General features: G+C 41.5%; 2 protein-coding genes across 2 annotated transcripts in view; one reads left to right on the plus strand and one right to left on the minus strand.

Annotated features, from left to right (window-relative positions):
• The window catches only part of CYP20A1 (cytochrome P450 family 20 subfamily A member 1), a 45,500-nt gene extending 44,337 nt beyond the window's left edge, over positions 1–1,163 (minus strand). The window contains exon 1 of the mRNA XM_070732035.1: positions 509–1,163. Within this exon, the coding sequence (XP_070588136.1) occupies positions 509–580 (72 nt within the window). The 5' untranslated portion in view covers positions 581–1,163. The remainder of the gene's footprint in view (positions 1–508) is intronic.
• Positions 686–20,355, plus strand: LOC139156443 (alpha-aspartyl dipeptidase-like). The gene is made up of 9 exons (XM_070732036.1): positions 686–1,042; positions 3,024–3,112; positions 6,232–6,306; positions 9,298–9,377; positions 11,708–11,881; positions 14,267–14,326; positions 15,569–15,651; positions 16,305–16,376; positions 19,955–20,355. The coding sequence occupies exons 1-9, from the start codon at positions 942–944 to the stop codon at positions 19,974–19,976; spliced, it is 756 nt and encodes a 251-aa protein (XP_070588137.1). The 5' UTR covers positions 686–941; the 3' UTR covers positions 19,977–20,355.
• The last annotated feature ends 569 nt before the right edge of the window (positions 20,356–20,924 follow it).

A 20,924-nucleotide genomic window follows, 5' to 3' on the forward strand; every position in this document is an offset into this window, starting at 1 on the left:
CCCAACAGCCTCCAGGCACCGGAGACTTTGGAGGTCTTCTAGTCCAACAGTCTTAAAGTGGCCAAGGTTGGAGACCCCTGTTCTAGTGCAACCTCCTGCTTAGGCAGGAAAGGAAACCCTAGGTCCCCAAACCTGGCAACTTTCAAGACTTGTGGACTTCAACACCCAGAATTCTCCTTCGAGGAAATAAAATTAGCATAGCTGGCTGGAGAATTCTGGGAGTTGAAGTCCACAAGTCTTGAAAGTTGCCAAGTCTGAAGACCTCTGCATCTACACCATTCCGGACTCCTTCGACACAAGAAAACTCGAAGCAACTGCTACTTCCAGACAACGAAGTGGGACGGTGCAAAGCGACATCTGCGAGGAAACCACGGATTCTTACTTCCTGACTAAAGTTGCCTCAGGATTGCAACTGCAACGAGTGCTTGGTGGCAAAAGTCCCCCTTTTACAGGCATTCCCACCCCAGCCCGCCTCTCTCTCTCACACACACACACACCGCTTACTTACCGGGTAGAGGTAAAGCACGGCTCCCACCAGGATCAACAGGAAAGTGACGGCGAAAATAGCAAAGTCCAGCATGATGGCTCGCCTTCCCTCCCTCCTTCCTTCCGAAAGGAAACCCGTCCACGTCCACGCAGCTCCAGTGCAGGGGGCAAAGAAAGAGGCGGAGATCCGAGGAGGGAGGCGAAAGCAATCGAGCTCGCCTGGCTGGAGGCCCAGTTCCGCGGCTTGGCTCAAATCCGCCCGCCGCTCCTCTCCTAGGCAGCCACACGCACGCACGCACACACACACACACACACACACACACGCCCTCCACCGCCGATTGCCAGGCGGACACACCTCTCTCCAAACGGAGCCTCCTGCTCGCCTCTTCTCTTCCAGCGCGAGGTGGCTTCTCCGCGGCTTCCTGGAAGAGGCACCGCCGCGCTTTTTTAACAAGATGGGGAATCGCCGGCGGTTGTTGCTGATTTCCAACTCCACCCGCTACGATGGAGGCTATCTAGAGCACTGCCAGGACCAGATCAAGAACTTCCTGGGGGGGTAAGTTTACTTGAGAAGGGGGCCCCTGCATCTCCAGGTTGGCCATACTAGGGTCGCTTTGCGTCCCCCAAAGTATTCCTCTACTTCTATTTATTTGTTTGTTTGTATGCCGCCCCTCTCTGAAGACTCGGGGCGGCCTACAACAAATAGAAGAACAATAGAAAACATCCTAAATCCAAATTTTAAAAAGTAATCTAACTAATCTAAAACCCCATGTCCTTAAAAACCTTTCTTTCTTTCTTTCTTTCTTTCTTTCTTTCTTTCTTTCTTTCTTTCTTTCTCTTTCTTTCTTTCTTTTTTTTCTTACTTACGTACCTACCTACCTACCTACCTGGGAATTGAAGTTGTCCACAAGGCTTTAAAGTTGCCAAGTTTGGAGACCTAGGGTTTCCTTTCCTGCCTAAGCAGGAGGGTTTTTAAAATTATTATTGTTTACTTTGTCCAATACACAATAATACAAAATGAAGGTAATAGAAGACACCTTCGAGGAAATAAAATTAGAGAAAGAATAGAAGAGAGAATATAGGATAAAATAAATCAATAGGAGAATAGAAGAAAGATATAGGGATAGAAGAGAAGATATGTGGGATATAGGAGAGACAATAGGACAGGGGTCAGAAGGCACTCTAGTGCACTTATGCACGCCCCTTAAAGACCTCCAAAGTCCCTTTCAACTCTCTTATTCTGTTCTATTTGTGATCTTCTTCCTTTGTTCTTTGCAGTTTTACTGTGACTACCAAAGAGGGGACAGAAACTATTTTCTGATCCCACCCACCCGCCCACTCCCGCTCTCTGGGATTTCCAGAGATCATCCACCTTGCTTCCAGTGAGACCTTCCCCTCAAAAGGGTGTCCCATTATGCCCCCTCCCCCCCATCCAGTCAGTCAGTCAATCAGTCAGTTAGTCAGTCAAAATGTGTACAAGATAGCAAGTATTGGTATAAACATAAACAAAAGCAAAGTAGGTACAGGTAAATTTGGCCAGTAGGACAGGGAAGATAGGCACAGTGGTGCACTTATGCACGCCCTTTACAGACCTCTTAGAAACAGGAAGAGGTTGACTGTAGACAGTCTTAAGATTAAAGTTTTGGAGGTTTGGGGAAGAAACCACAGAGAGTGAGGTAGTGCATTCCAGGTATTGACTACTCTGTTGCTGAAGTCATATTTTCTGCAGTCAAGTTTCGAGCGGTTCACATTGAGTTTGAATCTTATTGTGTGCTTGGGTATCGTTGCGGTTGAAGCATTGACAGGTAGGATATTGTGGTAGATGATTTTATGAACTACATTTAGATCCGATCGAAGGCGACACTAGCTCTAAACTATCTAAGCCCAAAATTTTAAGTCTGGTGGGATAAGGTATTCTATTGCGAGCAGAAGAACGGAGAACTTGTCTCGTGAAATATTTCTGGACTCTTTTTTGTATTTCTGGTTTGTACATATTGCCTCCCTTTTAAAGTGAAAGAAGAACTGTGAAACTATTTCTATGCTACCCCTGAACAGGAATTGAGTTATCTGTTGTTATTGTTGTTATAAAAATGAAGCCAATAAAGGAGAAGCCCTGTAATCAGGAAGCTATTTAACATTGGATAATACTATTTATATAGAATTGGCCATTGGCGTGTAAATTATAAATAACAAACCGTTTGGTCACATCAAAGAGTGTTTCTTGAGAATCGATTATGGAGAAAAGAATGTTTCCACAAATCTGTAGGGTTCTTACCAGGGTGGGGGGCGGGAAATAGATAAATCGCCTGCTTTTTCAGGGTCTGTTTATTTAAAAATAATCTGTGTTCAGATGGCAGCCTTAATAGGCATTCCATCAGTGACCAAACTGGCTGCTTAGCTGGGTTCTTGTTAAAATACTAAGTAAATATCAGAATGATGGGGAGGGACACTTTTGTATTGTTTTAATTTTTAGGGTAAAATGAGATATTGCTAAATAACAAACCTTTGCTTTTTTGTTATAAAATTGTTTCTCCTAGGCAGGTGAAGAAAATTCTGTTTGTCCCCTATGCTCTTCATGACCAAACTGCATATGCTACATTGGCAAGGGAGAAGCTAGAAAGTTTAGGTAAGTCACATAGAAGATGGATGAGTGACTTTTTTGCTCCAAAGCACTAAATTGGAGTGTTTTCAATATTTTTTAATGTTTGTTTATAATATATTTCCTTGGATTAATATAACATGACTATAATATAATATATACCATGCAACAAGTATGGTTTTTATCTATTTCCAAAGGTACGCTTAGTCTTTTTCTTCTCCATCTTGAGATCAAGAGATGGGGAATGGTAAGCCTTTTCTTTCATTGTATTTGCTGAAGTGTTGCTGAAAATAAAGGAGAGATCTTTGCTTTTCTCTTTCTGCCACAGCAAAATGAGATGGTGTTCCTCGTCTCAGCCTGTCAAACTATGATTTCCATAAGAAAGAAGTAGATTGGGTTGATTCTTACAACACATTTAAATCCACCAGGAATGTGGGAAGGAGAATGATTTGCAGGGAAAGAAGCTGCCAAGGGTGATTTCCCAGCCTATCTTCCTCTCTGTTGGCAAAGATGGAGGGGATTTGGGTGGGCAGCTGACTGGGGCATTCTCTGCAGACTGTATGGTGGGGTGCAGGGAGCTATTTCTGGTCTGAAGAAGTTACACGGAATTTTTGAGCAGAAATGAAGACACTCAAAAAGGTTATGCTACATCAAAATGCTTAGGTGCTTGCTAAATTCTTCCCAGTAGGCTATAACACCAAAGTGCACACTTTATCTACTTGTCTATGTTTTATTTAACCGAAACAGGCTGAGTGAAAAACACATGTGGAGGAGCTATAGAGAAATAGTCAGCTGCTGATAAAACATTTAAGGTATTCTCTTCCCCTGAAATCAGTCTTGCTGACTTGCTATTCCAAATAGGGGTTTCTTTCTCACACAATCACCAGAACGACTTTCAATATATAATGGGTATAAAAAGTCTACACATTTCTCTTAAAATGCCAGGTTTTTGAGATGCAAAAAACAAACCACTTAATTGAATTGTACATCTGACTTGTTCTATTAATGATGGAAAAAACCTGAAGTTATTTAACCTGGTCTGATTTTTTAACAGGTCAGAAACCTGGTATTTCAACGGAAATGTGTAGACTTTTTATTACCACTGTAATTTAGCTAGTGTAGCATCCTTAATATTACAGGACCTGATATAATTCTTTAATTGATGATGGAGCTAGCAAGGAAGTTCTAGATCAGAGGTGTCAAACTGGCAGCCTGCGGGCCGATGCATCACATGCAGGCCATGCCCATCCAGGCTCTGCAAAGTAAAAAAAAAAAGATACGTCGTAATACATCATGTTATGTGATCAAGTTTGAGCCCTATGTTCTAGATCAGTGGTTCTCAACCTTTCTAATGCAATGGGATACCCTTAATGCAGTTCCTCATGCTGTGGTTACCCCCAACTATAAGTCTAGCGCCACTTCTCCCAACAAAGCTTTAAGGTGATTGGCAGGAAGGTCAGAGAAACACACCCACTGTAAACGCCTGATTGGTCAGATTGTAAAAGGTGCCAGAATAGAAACTTTAGTTCCTAATACCATAGGAAATTTGTTTCTTCCCATTGTCTTACACCAACGTTTCCCAACCGGTGTGCCGCGGCACACTAGGGTGCCGCGAGACACGGCCAGGTGTGCCGCGAAGCCTAGGGAAGCTCCAGCTGGGCGGGGCGCTGCCGGTGCCGGACCGCCGGTGCTTCGGACCTGGAGCTCCCACTCGCAGCTGTCCCCCGGCTACTGCCCGATGCAGCTGTTTCTGGCGCTCTCCTGCTGGACCCCAAAGAAGGAAGGCGGGAAAAAGGAGAGCTTCATTATTCGCGCCTCCTTTTCCCCACCTTCCTTCTTTGGGGGCCAGCAGGAAAGCGCTGGAAACAGCGGCATCTAGCAGTAGCCGGGGGACAGCTGCGAGCACCGTTCCCCGTAAGCTGCCCCCTCTCCTCCGCCGCTGCCGCCGCCTCCTGTCTTGGGGCACGATCTGCCCCCTCTCTGCCGCCGCTTCCTGCCTTGGGGCGAGCAATCCAGGAGTCCGGGACTGTGTGGCTTTGCGCTATGAAGAGAAAACGGCCGACTTTTCCCTGCTGCCCGAGCCGTTTTCTCTTCATGGCGCAAGCCACAGAGTCCCGGACTCCCGGATCACTCGCTTCTCCGGTCAGCAAAGCCATCTGCCCAGGAAAGCGCCGCGCATTGAAAAAGTGCGATGCTTTTCCGGCAGCCGGCTTGCTGGCTGGAGAAGCGAGCGATCCGGGAGTCTGGGACTGTGGCTTTGCACCATGAAGAGAAAACGGCAGCAGGGAAAAGTCAGCCGGGCTAACGTGAGGCGGCGTGTGGCTGGGCGCTGGGGACATCTGGGAGGGCGAGGGGGCTGATGGCTGCTGCCTCTTAGTTGCAGAGCCGGCGAGCGGAGGCGAAGACAACAGCCGCCGGCTCTCTCCCTCCACTCTCTCCAGCTCTCTCACTTTCTTTTTCTCTCTGTTGCCGGCATCGTGAACGAGAGAGAAAGAGAGAGAGAGAAAAAGGAGGGGAGAGAGAATGAGAGAGAAAGAAAGCAAGAGAAAGAGGGAAAGAGAGGGGGAAAGGAGGGAGAGGGAAAGACATAGAGGGAGGGAAGGAGGGAGAGAGAAAGAGAGCAAAAAAGAGAGGAAGAAAGAAAGAAAGAGGTATGGAGAGAGAGAAAGAAGGGAAGGAAGGGAGAGAAAGAGGGAGGGAGAAATAGAGTGAAATGGAGGAAGAGATTTTTTTTTGTCCCCGCCCCCCCCCCCCTCAGTGTTCCCCAGAATTTTGAAAATATGAATAATGTGCCGCGGCTCAAAAAAGGTTGGGAAACACTGTCTTAGACGACCCCTGTGAAATGGTCATTCGTCCCCCAAAGGGGTCCCGACCCCCAGGTTGAGAACCACTGTTCTAGATGGTCACAGCAGCAATGTTCTGTGCTATTTATTATCCTTTCTTCAGCTTCCTGTTTTCTGCACAGGTATGAAACTTGCTTCAAAGATCACTATTTCCTGATAGATATTTTGATCATGAACTCATTATACTACTTCAATAGTTAGCCAGGACTGTGTCTCTGAACTAAGAACGTCTTGCTTTCAAATTCTACTACAGTGCACATTGTCACTTACTGATTTATATGCAGCTTCTTGTTGTCTTCTTAGGCTACGGACTAGACAGTATCCATGAATCAAGCGATCCAAGAGAAGCTGTAAACAAAGCTGAGGCAATATTCATTGGTAAATATTAACCTCTTGAAAGAATTTGCACAAATTGTCTTCCTGATAAGCCTATGCTAAGGTACAAAAAGGCAAAGGTAGTACGGTAGTAAAGAGACTTCTTAACTGTAATTCTGCTTTTTAAGTGTTATGGCAGAAACATAGGCTTTTCAGAATGGTTCAGGAGTCCTTAACATTGGTTTTTAGTTCATGTGTATCTACAAACAGTGCTTTAGTGCTTTAACAACTAAAAGTTGTATTTAAGTAATAGTATTATAGTTGGTCAAGTGTATTACACTGGTCTTTTTAGCATAGATCCATGTTGGCGAACCTATGGCACAAGTGGCACATGGTGTTGTACATACACCTGATCAGTTGGAGGATGATAAAGATATTGAGGACTCTGATTCAGATAGTGTTTATGAATTAGTGGGGGACCCGGGGTTACAGGTAGTAGAACTGGTGGGAGGCCAGCCACAGGATGGGGCTATGAGTTCAGGATCTAGCGATGGAGAATCAGACGCTCGCTGGGTTAACCCTAAATTCAGAAGGGCCCAAAAACATAGAGAACAGAGGTCTGGAAGAAGATATTAAGGAGAGGAATAGGTTAAATACTGTAGTGATGTATTTGGCATGTCAGGGGGTCAGTGGAGAAGAAGGGTGGAGTTTCAACGTTGCCGAAGGCAAAATGGATGTGTTTTTTGCCGCGCTAAAGGAAGCAAAAGTATTCTGTGTTGTTAACAGTCAGTTCTGTTGTTTTTCAAAGTCATGCTGTTAGGAAAATAAATCTTGTTAAGTGGAGCAGGAGAAGGAATGTGAGGAATGCAGCTAAGAGAGATAAGGACCAGTGCCTGTATGTTTGAATTACAGGAGAGCAGAGAAATAAATGGAGTTTCTTTATTCATGAAATGATGCATTTAATAAGAGTTATTTGTAATTGCTAAATTTCTACCAGAAACCAGAACACATGGAGCCATATCTGAAGGCACGCGAGACGTTGTCCTATGTCAGCAAGTACGTATGTGCCTGCTGGCTAGCTGATTTTTGGTTGCTTTTGATCTCCCCAGGCTTCAGGAAAACTTCTTGAAGCCTGGGGATGGCAAAAAACAGGCCAACTGGAAGTTGTTTCTGAACTTCCGGTTGGGCCATTTTTCGATCTCCCCGGGTTTCAGGAGGCTTTCCTAAACGCTGGGGACAGCGAAAAACAGGCCTACCGGAAGTCTGGAAATTTCAGTGAGGTTTGAGCGCAGGGGGCAGTGCATGTGTGTTGGGGAGGGCATTGCATTGTGGGTGTGGGCATACGTGATCATGCCATCACTTGTATGTGCAGCCTTTTGGCACTCAAGCAAAAAAGGTTTGCCATTACTGGCATAGACGAATCTACATCAGGAAAAAGGAACTTATTTTGGCTACAAACCATCTGATTCTGAACATATATTAATGATCACATAGAGTCAACTCACATATGATCCTTCTTTCACATTGATAACATTCACATACTGGACTCTCCATGTAGCAAAAACGTTTTGATTCTATTCCAGAAATGATCAGGAATTACCAGTGAAGGGCTACCAAAATTTTTACTACCATATTGTGGGCATGGCTGCTCCATATTTATTTTCCCCACTCCCTTCTTTCTATCTGAAGTAGCTATACCACCTCTGCTACTTATCTTCTTGCACTTTCTTTCTCCTTTTCTATCTCCCTCTCTTCCTCCTTTCTTCCCTCTCTTCCTCCCCTTCCACTCTCCTTTCTCTCACTCTTTCCTATTTCCTCCTACATCCTCTAAGTCAGTGTTTTTCAACCAGGGTTCCGCAGAACCCGAAGGTTCCACAAGGGCCAGCTAGGAGTTCCGCAACTGCCGCAGCCACCAAGCAGGAAGAGGAATGACAGAGGCGGCGGTGTTAGCGCCAACAGCAGCAGCACCACCCCTCTAGCCCCTCACTGCAGCAGTGGGGCTGCAGTGGCAGGAGGAGGAGGCAGGAGCAGTTGCCTCTCCAGCACTTCTGACGCAGAGCTTCCCAGTCCAGGGCCGAGGCGGGCAAGGCGTCTCAAGGTTCTCTCCTGCTCATCCTCACGCCTCCTTCCCGCGCCTGCGTACATGCCGTCACGCTCAGCCAAGCGGCCAACTCGTTATCTCCCTACTACTTCCCTCACGCTCGGGGCCTGAATGGACAGGAGGAGCGGAAGGTGTCCGCTCCAGCTTTTCCTTCACTTCGACCCTCCAACCGGGCCCTGCAGCCACCAAAAAATGGGGAGGGAAAGCGGGTGGAATGGAGCAAATGGCCACCATTTATTGCCTCACTCAGGCCCAAAACTCCCGGCCTCTCTCTCTCTCTCTCTCTATCTCTATCACACACCCTCTCTCTGCTACTCTGCAGCCACGGATCCCAACGTGGTAGCAGCACTTGCTGATTCTGCCTCCATCCTCTAAGTCTGCATTACTATTAGTCTTCTCATCATTCCTATCACCAATCTTGCACTTATGACTAAGACTGTAACTTGTTGCTTGTATCCTTATGATTTATATTGATTGTTTCTTGATTGCTTATTTGACCCCTATGACAATCATTAAGTGTTGTACCTCATGATTCTTGACAAATATATATTTTTCTTTTATATACACTGAGAGCACCAAAGACAAATTCCTTGTGTGTCCAATCACACTTGGCCAATAAAGAATTCTATTTCAACTTCAGGATGTACAGCTTAATGCAGTGTTTTTCAACCAGGGTTCCGCCAGAAATCTAATGACACCAAAGGGTTCCCCTGAAGAAAAAATGTTGAAAATCACTGCTCTAAGTCCTTCCCTAAGTGGATATTTCTAATTCTGTTAAACAAACTGAAAACTCTTTCTCAGTTTTTACCGTTTATAGCCATAATCCTAAATATTTATTTCTGCATCTATTTTATTATGTTTTAACGGAGGGGGGCGGCATACAAATCCAATAAATAAATAAATAAATATTGTGGACTCGAATAAGAACAATAAAGTTCTTTCTCTTTTTGTAGGTGGTGGCAATACCTTCCGTCTTTTGAAAGCTCTGTATGACAATGATTTGATACGGCCAATCAGAAAACGAGTTCTTGAGGTAGTGTAACTCAGTAGTTAAGTAATTCTGAAACAAATGTTCGGTACTTGCTCAGAAATTGTAGCTGTATTTTTAAAAGATGCTGTGTAAAGCTCTCTTTGTAAGTATTATGTTTTTTTTCTGAGTTAAGCATCCAGAGGTATTCCTCAATTTGCCAGGGAGTGTTCAAGATGGCTTATCCAAGCTGTATGCCAAGGAGACGCTGCTCTTTTAGTGCTTACTTGAAGATCATGTTTTGCTAGGCCAAGTACATGGAATGACACTGGGTATGACATTGGAATAAGGGCATGAAACTGAATAGGAAAATACCAATCTGTTCCACTGATGGCGAACCTTTTTTGGCTCGGGTGCCAAAAGGGCGTGTGCAAACGCGATAGCACTTGTGCATGTGCCCATACCCATAATTCCGTGCCCTTCCCCTTGCGCATGCACACAACCTCTCATGCTGCCTCCCCAAGAATACCTCTGGACACATGCACACAACCCCCCACACGGCCACCTCGCGCATGCGCACAGGCCTCACTGAAGCTTCCAGATGTCTAGTAGGCTCGTCGGGCTGTTTTCCACTATCCCCAGAGTTCAGGAAAGCCTCCTAAAGCCTGGGGATGGCGAAAACCACCAAACAGGCAAAACGGAAGTTCAGAAACGAACTTCTTTGGTTTCAAAGGCGTGAAAAATCAACAAACAAAATCCAGAAAACAGCAACACACGATTCCTGAAGAACTGCGATCAGATACTTTTCCACAACAGCAAAACCCACATGCTGCTATTTATAGCAGCAGCCCTAATTACTGGAGCCCCACCCAAACACGGGTGGCCACTCTTATCTCCTGCAATATGTCCTTACTTGGTCTCTTCTACGCATAATTCTGCGCTTGCATGGGTCCAAGACGTCTTCATCCGAATCAATGGAAGATAATGGAGATTGACTGCCTGGGCTGTGTGCCAAGCCCCCCTCTTCCAAGTCACTCCCACCTTCTTCTTCGTCCGAGGAAACTAAACTCTGAATTGACTCTGTCAGCAATAACACAGGCCTATGACATGTTGAAGTTTCCCCTGCATCCACCTCCACATTCCCTGGAACAGGAGCTGGGCCAGAGCTAACCACCGCAACAACAATTATTATTATTATTATTATTATTATTATTATTATTATTATTATTATTATTATTATTTATTAGATTTGTATGCCACCCCTCTCCGGAGACTCAGAGCGGCTAAAACTACTTCTGTAGTTTTTATACAATTTCTGTCTTAAGAGCCAGTCCCTGACTCCAAACATTCACCACATGGAATGTTCATCCTTTGATAGCTCTACAGAGAAAATGCTCTGCAAAATGCTAATGCATTTTTGGTAAAGCACTTCTAAAACAAAGATGAAGTAGGAGAATGGAGTCCTGCTTCCCCGTCCTCCCCCCCAAATTAAACCTTGTAATAACAGCATACATTAGATCAGGGGTGCCAAACTCACAGCCCGTGGGCCGGATACATCACACACTGGCCACGCCCACCCCCCTTGTTTAGGGCAGGGGAGGGGAAATAACAACATGTCACATAATGACAATATGATGATGCAAGTTTGACAACCCTGCATTATATTGAGTGCATGTTTAGCACAGAACAGTCAGCATTAGCGTTAGGTCCCACCAGATATTTAAAGGCAGAGTTAAAATTATAACAAAAAAAGAGCCAAGATCATACACAAGAAACTTCCCTTTTATTAAAAGCTCCCACTACAAAGAAACAGAGATGTAGAAAGGTGTTGGCATTCCTGTGAAATTTTAACAATTTGAGGTAGTTTCAGTAACTTTGGGAGCCATGTTTTGAGCCAGCTGTGCTGGATCATAGTGAAAAGGTCTACATCTGTTTATTGAAATGGTCTTCCCTGCAGTTTCTAAAAGCATGGAGAGCAAACTGTGGCTTTAATTGCATTGTGTCTTATTAAACAGTAAATATGCATCTACCTTCCCCATAAGCTGAAGAAGAAAACTGATGCTGTTTGAACTTGCCTGCTTTGGTTAAGTTCATCAGTTGGAACATTGATAGAAAGTATAGCTGCTTTCCCTACTGTCCTCTTACCTACTCCCTCAATATCTACTCAATATTTCAATATTTCTAGTAGGATGCTGGGTAGTATTAATCTGTTGTAGTGCCACTCATCTGGAGATTACTGTTTTGGGATAATCTTCTGTACTTGTAATGATTCACACTACATGCTCAATTTAAGAGAGAATTAGACTATTCAAACCATCTTCAGATGTTTTTGTTCTAGTCAAAATTTTTATAAGCACTAAATGTTGCTCTATTATTGTATTTCATGTTTTTTACAGGATGGCATCCCATACATTGGATCCAGCGCAGGAACCAACGTAGCAACCATCAGCATCAACACAACTAATGATATGCCAATTGTGTATCCGCCTTCTTTGACAGCTCTCCAATTGGTTCCTTTCAATATCAACCCACATTACTTGGACCCAGATGTTAAGAGCACTCATATGGGGGTAAATAACCAGTCTGTTAAGAGCTTTCTAGCACTTATTGGCAATGCTTAGGAGAGCATGATGGAACTATATTATCCCCATGTTCTTTGCATGGGTATGAACACATTACTATTATTGGTGAAGCCAAGGTCTTTGAATGAGATGGGAGGCATTAATGATTGAATCCAGAGTTTACCATACATTAAAAAACAGAACTTTGGGTTGCAGTCATTAGAAAATAGAACTGAGAAACGGTGGGAAGTCCATTTATTATTACCAGTATCTATATAAATACTATTTGGTATCTTAATTCACAATTTAAATTGCAACTACCTTGGTAACTGAATAGGCATGGTATACTAAGTTGTAACTGTCTAATTTTGGCTTAGCCAGAGTATAGCCAGTTGTAGGAAACCTGAAGACATCCAGAGGGACATTTCCCATGGACATGGGAGTGAGTATATGAAGGTACTTCATATTTTAGATAGAGGTTGAGTGCTTAAAAAAATCTAGGAAAACAAAAGTTTCTCCTCCCTCTTTTAAGTATACAAACTATAATGTAGGTTTTAATTTAAAATAATATATCTATTTAAAATACTAACTGTAGCTTTAGATGGAATCTGTGAATGGCATCTTAGTAATATTTATTAGTAATCTGTTAAAAAGGGTTGGGTTTGCAAGTCTTCGGAGAGGGGTGGCATACAAATCTAAATAATAATAACAACAACAACAACAACAACAACAATAATAATAATAAATAAATAAATATAAAAAACAAGCTAACAATGAATATTTGGTTGTATATTGAAATACTATAGCTTTAAGAGCTAGTGTTGCAAATTTCCATGAGGGGGAGCCAGAAAGCGATTCTCAACCTCTCTTCTCTCTGTTCTTTCTGCTGATTCACTGTGACTGATGTAGTTAGCTCTGTGTGTTCTATGGCAGTTTAATGTATTTGTAAGTTGTAATGCATGTTTGATATGTAAGACAAAGACAGGCTTGTAATATTATTATTGTATTGAGAGATATTGACTGATTTGAATGTGAATGGCCGGACTGTTTAACTTGACTCTGCTATTTCTAAACGAAACACTATTTTATAAACTTTATCTGTCTTGTATGACTGACTAATTACTCATATTTCCTGGCTATCTGCTGGAATCCGACGTTTCCCTCTGTGCATGTCCTTGATAACTCAAGGATTCAGTTCACTCCTTAACAATTCTGTTAGTACAAGGAGACAAAACTGATTAGGGATTTTTGAGAGCCAAACTGGAGCCCATGCAAGTTTACATAGGGGATGGCTTTCGTTTTTTACACTATTTTATTTATTGATTTTATTTTATTTTATTTTATTTATTTTAATTAATTAATTAATTAATTTGATTTGATTTGATTTGATTTGATTTGTATGCTGCTCCTCTCCGTAGACTATCCTTTTGACATCATGCTTGCTTTGGAGCAGTGATGGCCAACCTATGGCACATGTGCAACAGGCAATACGTGGAGCCATATCTGAGGGCACACAAGGTGTTGCCCTATGTCAGCTCCAGTTTGCCCGCCAACTGATTTTTGGTCTTCTTTTCGATCATTTTCACCCTCCCCAGGCTTCAGGAAAGTCTCCTAAAGCCTGGGGACAGCAAACAATGGCCCAACAGGCCAACCAGAAGTTCATTAGTGTGCATCACCTCCACCCTCCTTGTTGCTGTCAAGGGTTTTCAGGAACCTCTTGGCTTTGGATAGTTGCAGCCAGGCCTTGCACAACCTTGGCCCATTTCTTCTGCAGCTGGCAAGTCTTTCCTGAAGGCCTCTACAGGCGACAACAGAGCTCCAGGTCAATCCAGAGCTCTGTTATCGGCTAGAAAGGCCTTCAGAAAAAGTAAAGGCCTCTGCAGCTGATAACAGAGCTCCGGATCAATCTGGAGCTTTGTTATCGGCTACAGAGGCCTTCAGGAAAGTTTGCCAGCTGCAGAAGTAATGGACCGAGATGTGCGAGGCCTGGCTGCAACTATGCAAAGCCAAGAGGTTCCTGATTGTAACTATCTGAAGGTGAGTAGTAGGGCAGCTCCACTTTCATTTTGTTTCCGAACTTTTGTTTGGTCCGTTGGGTCATTTGTCGCTGTTCCCAGGCTTCAGGAGGCTTTCCTGAACCCTGAAGAAAGTGAAAAACAGCCTAACGGGCCTAACAGAAATCCGGAGGCTTCAGTGAGGCCTGTGCACCTGCACCAGGAGGGCAGCGTGGGGGTTGTGCGCATGCATGGGTGGGGGAGAGCATTGTATTATGGGTGTGGGCATGCATGGGCACACGTACACCCTTTTAGTACCCGAGCCAGAAAAGATTCTCCATCACTGCTTACGTTTTGTGATCTCTTCCTAACACCTGAAAGTGCTGTATTATTATTCTAGGAAACTCGTGAAAAAAGGATTATGCAGTACCACGAAGAACCAGAGACACCTCCAGTATTAGTGAGTAATTCATGGTGTGGGGGAGTGGGAGTGGGTTCCCTCCCCTCCTGATTAATTTGATCGCTCTAAAGAATATATGCTAAAGCCAGATACACTTTAAAAATGCTAAAATTGCTGATCCCTAAACTGACCAAAAATATGAAGTGAATCATGACGCAATGGTCTCTAGCTGCAATTCTGAATCTAGGTTCACAAACCTTCTTCAATCTGCTAATCTGCAGATATTTGGAATTTTACCTCTCCAAATTTAAATAGCAATAGCAGTTTTATACCACAGTTTTATACCCCCAAAATCTGAATCCTCATTTTACCGACCTCGGAAGGATGGAAGGCTGAGTGAACCTTGAGCCCGTCAGGATTGAACTGCTGGCAGTTGGCAGAATTAGCCTACAATACTGCATTCCAATCACTGAGTCACCACGGCTCTTAATAGCAAAATAGAACTTGTCTACAACGCTTCAAGAAGTCCTTGTCCAAAACATAAATATTTATGTAGAATTTTGAATATGACTGTAGGGCTTCATACTACATGCTAAATGTTAGCTTTCCGTGAGCTACCTATTCCACCAAAGCCATAATTTATTTCTTTAATATTTTTTTATTAATCTAACCATTCTGGTTTATAAATAAGGACTTATGGCTCAATATGTTCTTGGAAGTATTTGGTAAACTTTGATCTTGGTTGTTTTCTTACAGGGGTTTCATTACCCAAACTAGGTAAACTAGGTAATCAGTGCTAGTCCTCTTTATGTTAACTAATTTGGGTATTGAGAGCACCAAGGACCCATTATTACAACCCTGAGATACAAATATTCTCCTTTATTGATATTAATATACTGTATTTGGGGAAGCAAACTACAGCTTAACAGAATGTGTGTGAATTAATTCAAGAATGGCAAGCGGCTTCCCATTGTTTTTAACAAAGGCATTCCACAGTCCTACCAAGAGTATGTGATTCAGACTGAGATACACTACATCCCAAGTAACTGCTGTGCTGCTGATCCTTCACATTCCTTCCTGAGAAGAATCAAACATTTCAGTTCACGTAGTTAATCTGGTGTGTTGAAAATACAAGCGGACTGATTCTGAGCTGAGATTCAACCTGTGTCATAATGTTCACACCACACTCCCTCAGTCAATGGTAGTCACAAACACAACTGGCTCTGCCTGAACTTTTCAAGGTGAGTTTGCTTGTTGTTCCCCTGTATTAAACAAAACACATTTTGGTCCTTATTCGTCAAGGGCTTACGTGAAGGATCGTTGCTGCTCGTGGAAGAAAACAAAGCTACCCTGCATGGGAAAACTGGGGCTCGGCTATTCATGAGGTAAAAACCTGTTCTGTACCTTTACTTCAAATCCAGAGACTAAGCATGATCTGAAAAAAGGCAGTCCAACACATTTTGCTTTTATTTGTAATCTGAAACTGGCCTTATTTGCAAGTCTTTAGTGAAACTCATATAAATTTTCCGGCACTTATCTTTCCAAGGAGTATCCCTCTTAATGCTTTACCTTTCAGACAGACTAAGCTGCATCTTGTTCATTGTTCTCTCTGCCTAAAGGCATCCCACTTACATTGGTAAATAAGAGGATTTGCTCCCTCCTCATCCTTTTCACTGAACCATTTAGATTCAGTATCCTTACTTGTCCAGTCTCAACTTCTTGGTTTCCATGTGCACACAGTATTTGAGGAAGCTCCAGGAGTCTCTCAAGTGAAATCATCACATAAGACTTCAATAGCAGTTGAGATTTTTTCTTAATGAGCAATATTCACATGCTACTTAATTTTAACATAACGATTGCTGTTGGAGGACTTGTGATAGGAATGTATGTGTACAAGTGATAGAGGTTTTATGTTCACTAAACATTGTCCAGTAGTATATAACAGGTGAATTGTCAGAAATGTCAGTGAAACTAGTAGTGATTTCCAACACTGCATTCCTAAACTTGTAATTTATTCAAATGTTGTCTTTCTGTGCAGAGGAAGTGCCCCAACAGAACATGAGGATGGGACAGATTTCAGTTTCCTGTTAACCAAGTGCTTCAAGATAGTGTAATTATTTTCCAAGAATCCTCTCCTATGCAGAATTGTGCTTCCCAAAAGAGCTAGGGGAAAAAATGGCATGTATTAGAAGGCCTGGGAATAGGCTGTCATACTGATCGGCAGTCTTTTGCAACGGAACAAATGAGTTCGGAGAAATACTAATAAAGGGTTATTATAAATGAAGAGCTGCAATATTTTCCTTTTATTAAGGAAATATTTATGGACGGACAGGTTCCCCAATCTGAGGTTCTAGTGTTAGTGAGCCTCAAGTCTGGTGTTTTCAAAGCATAACTTAAGACATTAACAGACTGAATAAAGGGCAGATTGGATAAATAAATAGTTCAAACTATAAGGGACTTACTTTCAAATCTATATCTGAGGATCTGAGAGGGTTATTTTCCTAAAGACAATAATAGCAACATTTCAGCCCTCTTTCAACTCCAGCTCCATTTCTTCTCTATTGTAACTTCAAGTATTTTAAAGAGCTTTAATTCGGTCTGTAGTAGCAATTCTGATATATGAAGGGGAAAAAATTGTCAGGGGCTAAATTGTCTCCTTGTTTAACAGATTGCAAGATAGGATTTTGGGATCATTGTTCTAAGAACTCCTTTGCTAAAAACCAATAAGAGAAATTTCAGGTCCAAGATAAATGTCAATGGCTAACAAAAACAATATAAAAATGTCAATGCAGTAGAATTGCATTTGGGTTATTATGTAATGGTAATGTGCAAACACTAAGTTTATGTTGCAGTCCTTGAGGACCTTAGATAGGCATATAAATAAGAATTGAACAAGGGAAAAGTACAGAGTAAGTAGAAGGATAAAAATTAATTAAAGGCCCTGGAAGAGTCCAAGAACGTGTGTTGTGGTGTGACTGTTAAAGCCCCATTATGTAAATCTTTCAGATTTTCTCCTTACCTAAAATATGTACTCAAAAACAACTGGGGTAAAAGCTGTTTTAAATCAGAGTGGTATGGGAATATTATGTAAAGCTAATTCAACCTGTTTGAAGTGTCCTTAGTTATATAAATCTGGATTTATTCCCAATCAATGTATTTGATGACCAATACCAGTTAAAGAACTGGCAGCTGGGATTTCACATTGTTAGGTTATATAGTAATAATTTCTTAAATTTGTATGCAGTCTGACTCCAAACAATTCTGAGTGGCTTTTGTACCTTTGTAAATGAAATACAATACTTTACAGAGGTGTCATGATAGGTGGACAATCCCCTCCCCAACACCAACTGCTGACTTTTTAAATGAAACCCATGAGCTTGTGTTTAATGATATTCATTTTTTTGTTGTTTAAATATAAAAGGTGTCCTAACTTTTTGAAGTCATTCATTACAGCAAAATGATTTTTCTGAAATGAACATTTCCTAAACATATCCAGCAATGAACACAACTAGATTTATTTTCCCTCCAATGTCCTTGAGAGTTTCCATAGTGTGAGTTGATGGCAAAAGATATGGCTTACAATTGAGGAGATGTAAGGGGTCCATAAGGATTGTTCATACCTTCCAAAACCCCTGCTCTCTGCTATTACGCTTAGGGTAGGTTCCAGTTTTCTTTGCTGCTGGTTCGCTCAGGGACATGAACAGTACTTTAAAAAAGCTGAAAACAAGATGGCATTGCCTATGGCGCCACTGAGAGAACTGGCTCGGGGGCGTAGCAGGCCTGGGTTGCTCCTGGTTCTAGCGACCCAGGCTGCCAAGTTACTACCGGATCTATAGAACTGGTCTGAAGCGACCTCTTGATTGCTCACCTATTATTCCATGAAGGAATGGGAGGAGAGACAATGACTTCCCAAACTTGTTGAATGAAAACATCTGGCTACTGACACCTGCACAGTGATTTGGCTCCACCTTCCCAGTTGAAAACATTCCAGGTTTGTTTTTTAAAGATAATTATAGGATCAGAATGTGCTTTTAGAAGGCACAATTTGATTTCCTGCCTAAAATTAGTATTTTCTGTAAATTTATTTATTTATTTATTTATTTATTTATTTATTTATTTATTTATTTATTTATTAATCAGATTTGTATGCCGCCCCTCTCCGCAGACTCGGGGCGGCTCACAGAAATAACAATACAATGTAAACAAATCTAATATTTAAGTTAATTTAAAACCCCAATTTAGAAACCAATCATACATACTAACATACCATGCATACATTTTATAAGCCTAGGGGGAGGGAGAGTCTCAATTCCCCTATGCCTGACGACAGAGGTGGGTTTTAAGGAGTTTATGAAAGGCAAGCTTTGCTTTACTTTAAAGGAGTCTATGAAGCACAGTAAAAACGTACAAATTAAGCATCTTTTTCAGGCAAGGGAAAGACCGCACCCATCTAGTCATGCTCCGGTCTCACCATCGAACATGCTCAGAACTTCAACCTTTGAATTTATTTTCTCAGGAGAATGAGTGGTACCGGCTATAAATTCCATATGGACACCTGCATTCCGCCCATGAGGCTGTATCTGGCTCATGGTGCTGTATTTTGGGAAATAGGAAACAATTCTATCATTCATTAGGAGGCTAGTCATAGGTCCATTTTTAAATTTTAATTGGCTTCAAACCTAGTTATGTACAAAGCTAATTTGACAATAATTTTATGTACAAAGTATGCAAGCATTTTAAAAAGGTTTAAGTTACAAATCTGTATATCCTACAAAGTGCAATTTTAAAACATTTCTCACCATGCTGTACAGAAACCAGTTCACTGTTAGCTAATATACATACATACATACAAGCTTAAAATTATTAAACATTAATAATTGGAACATTAATACAAATAGAAGATTATTTAACCTTAGAAGCACCAGAAATAAAGAAAAGATATTGCACAAAAGATTGAGAGATAGGTTTTAACATTCTATGATGGCTAGGTGAAATTTAATTCTATCAAAATACTTCCATCTAAAATTTGAAGGCATTTTTGGCATTTGAAGTCAAGATTGCACTATTAGAATAATCAGCATTAGATTATCATTTGCCCTTATGTACAGAAGGCTTCGTGTTCTTTTTACTTTTAAATGTGATGTTTTAAGCAAATGCAGAGGCACAGGTTAGGTGTAACGCTGAACTTCGTAAAAGAAAAATTGTTTGGTGCCAGCACAATTTCCAAAGCCAGTTCTTAATTAATGGAGGCCTTTGTGGCACTTTCTCTCTCTCTTTTGTAGTATCAAATCAGGCAAACTTCATGCCTACTAATATATGCATTTTTGATAGCAAAATGAAAACTACAGACATTTTTCTAAAGTGGGTCATTCTGCTCTCAGTTAGGGTTAGCAACCTATGATGGTGAATTTCACTGGCATGTAAATGAATATAGATGTACATAGATAGCTATGCCTGCCACTGAAACAATATGGAGCACTGAGAAGTGCTATCCTTATCTGACTGATCTGAATGTAAGCACAATCCTGAAAATACTGAGCAAATATTGAGACTGGGTGGTTGTTTTTTGAAAAAGCCCAATTAAAATACTGAGAAATAGTAACATGATGCTTTGTGTCAATAAGTCTCTTCCTTGATGCTTGTTTATATTCAGAAAACTTCCAAATAACTAACCAATTTTCTTTTCAGACCATTCCATCATCTACTCTGACCACCATCCAAGTCTGCTTGATTTCAGTGAGATATATCAAAATTCTATTAGCCTGAGCCTAATGCTTTCAGTGTAGCCTTCAGAAATACAGCTGTTAAAAGACTGAGTATGAACATTTTTTTCTTTTTTGCAAAAGCCCATTCAAAGAAGATAAAACAGTATTTGTTTGCTGAGTAATGCAGAAAAAGCAATATCAAGCATGACAATTTCACTTTCTGAAAAGCAAACTGCTGTGCAAAATTTTAAACCAAGCACAATTTTACATTCTTAATGTGAATTTTCCATGCCATCTTTTCACCTTATAGTGTTCCTGCACTTTTCTGATATTCAAATGTATGACACCGGTAAGAAAACATTAAAAGTGTTCAGAATTCATATACTAAAGGTTTCTTTTTCTAAAGACAGCCAAGGTAGCTAGCATCCATCCATGTAGTCACCAAGTATCTAACCCAATTTAGAGGCGCCAGTGGGGACACCAGTCAGAAGAATAACACAGAAAGCATATGTATAAGTTTTCAGATTTAAGTCCACAAATCAATCATTCCTGCCATGGTCTGTTACTAGGCTTGACTCCTTGGAAGTAGGGAGACAACTAGACATGAGTATTGCAGACCCCTGCTCCCAACAGTGTATTTGGTCTAAGATCAGAGATGGGAAATTGATTGATTGATTGATTGATTCTGGGGCCCTCACTTATATGCAATGGAAAATCAATTCTGCAGTATCTTTAGAAGCAAAATGAATTTGTATTATACTGTTTTAGTACTCCATTGAATCTATTTTAGTGTTAATTCCCTCAAACAACATTTTGCAAAAAGCAAATATTAATTTGCATTATTTTTGGTTGTCATTTTCCATACGATTATGCCGAATGACCACCAAAAATAATGCAAATATTTGATTTTTGTAAAATGTTTGAGAAATAACGTCTGATATTTCGTCTCATAT

Source organism: Erythrolamprus reginae, chromosome 1 (assembly GCF_031021105.1).
Source record: "Erythrolamprus reginae isolate rEryReg1 chromosome 1, rEryReg1.hap1, whole genome shotgun sequence".
Lineage (NCBI taxonomy): Eukaryota > Metazoa > Chordata > Lepidosauria > Squamata > Dipsadidae > Erythrolamprus > Erythrolamprus reginae.

Excerpts from the sequence above, each read along its gene's own strand:
- LOC139156443 (XM_070732036.1), top strand. The coding sequence starts at position 942 with ATGGGGAATCGCCGGCGGTTGTTGCTGATTTCCAACTCCACCCGCTAC. Across the intron at positions 9,378-11,707 it reads TCAGAAAACGAGTTCTTGAG|GATGGCATCCCATACATTGG; the intron begins GTAGTGTAACTC and ends TGTTTTTTACAG. Across the intron at positions 16,377-19,954 it reads ACCAAGTGCTTCAAGATAGT|ACCATTCCATCATCTACTCT; the intron begins GTAATTATTTTC and ends TTTTCTTTTCAG.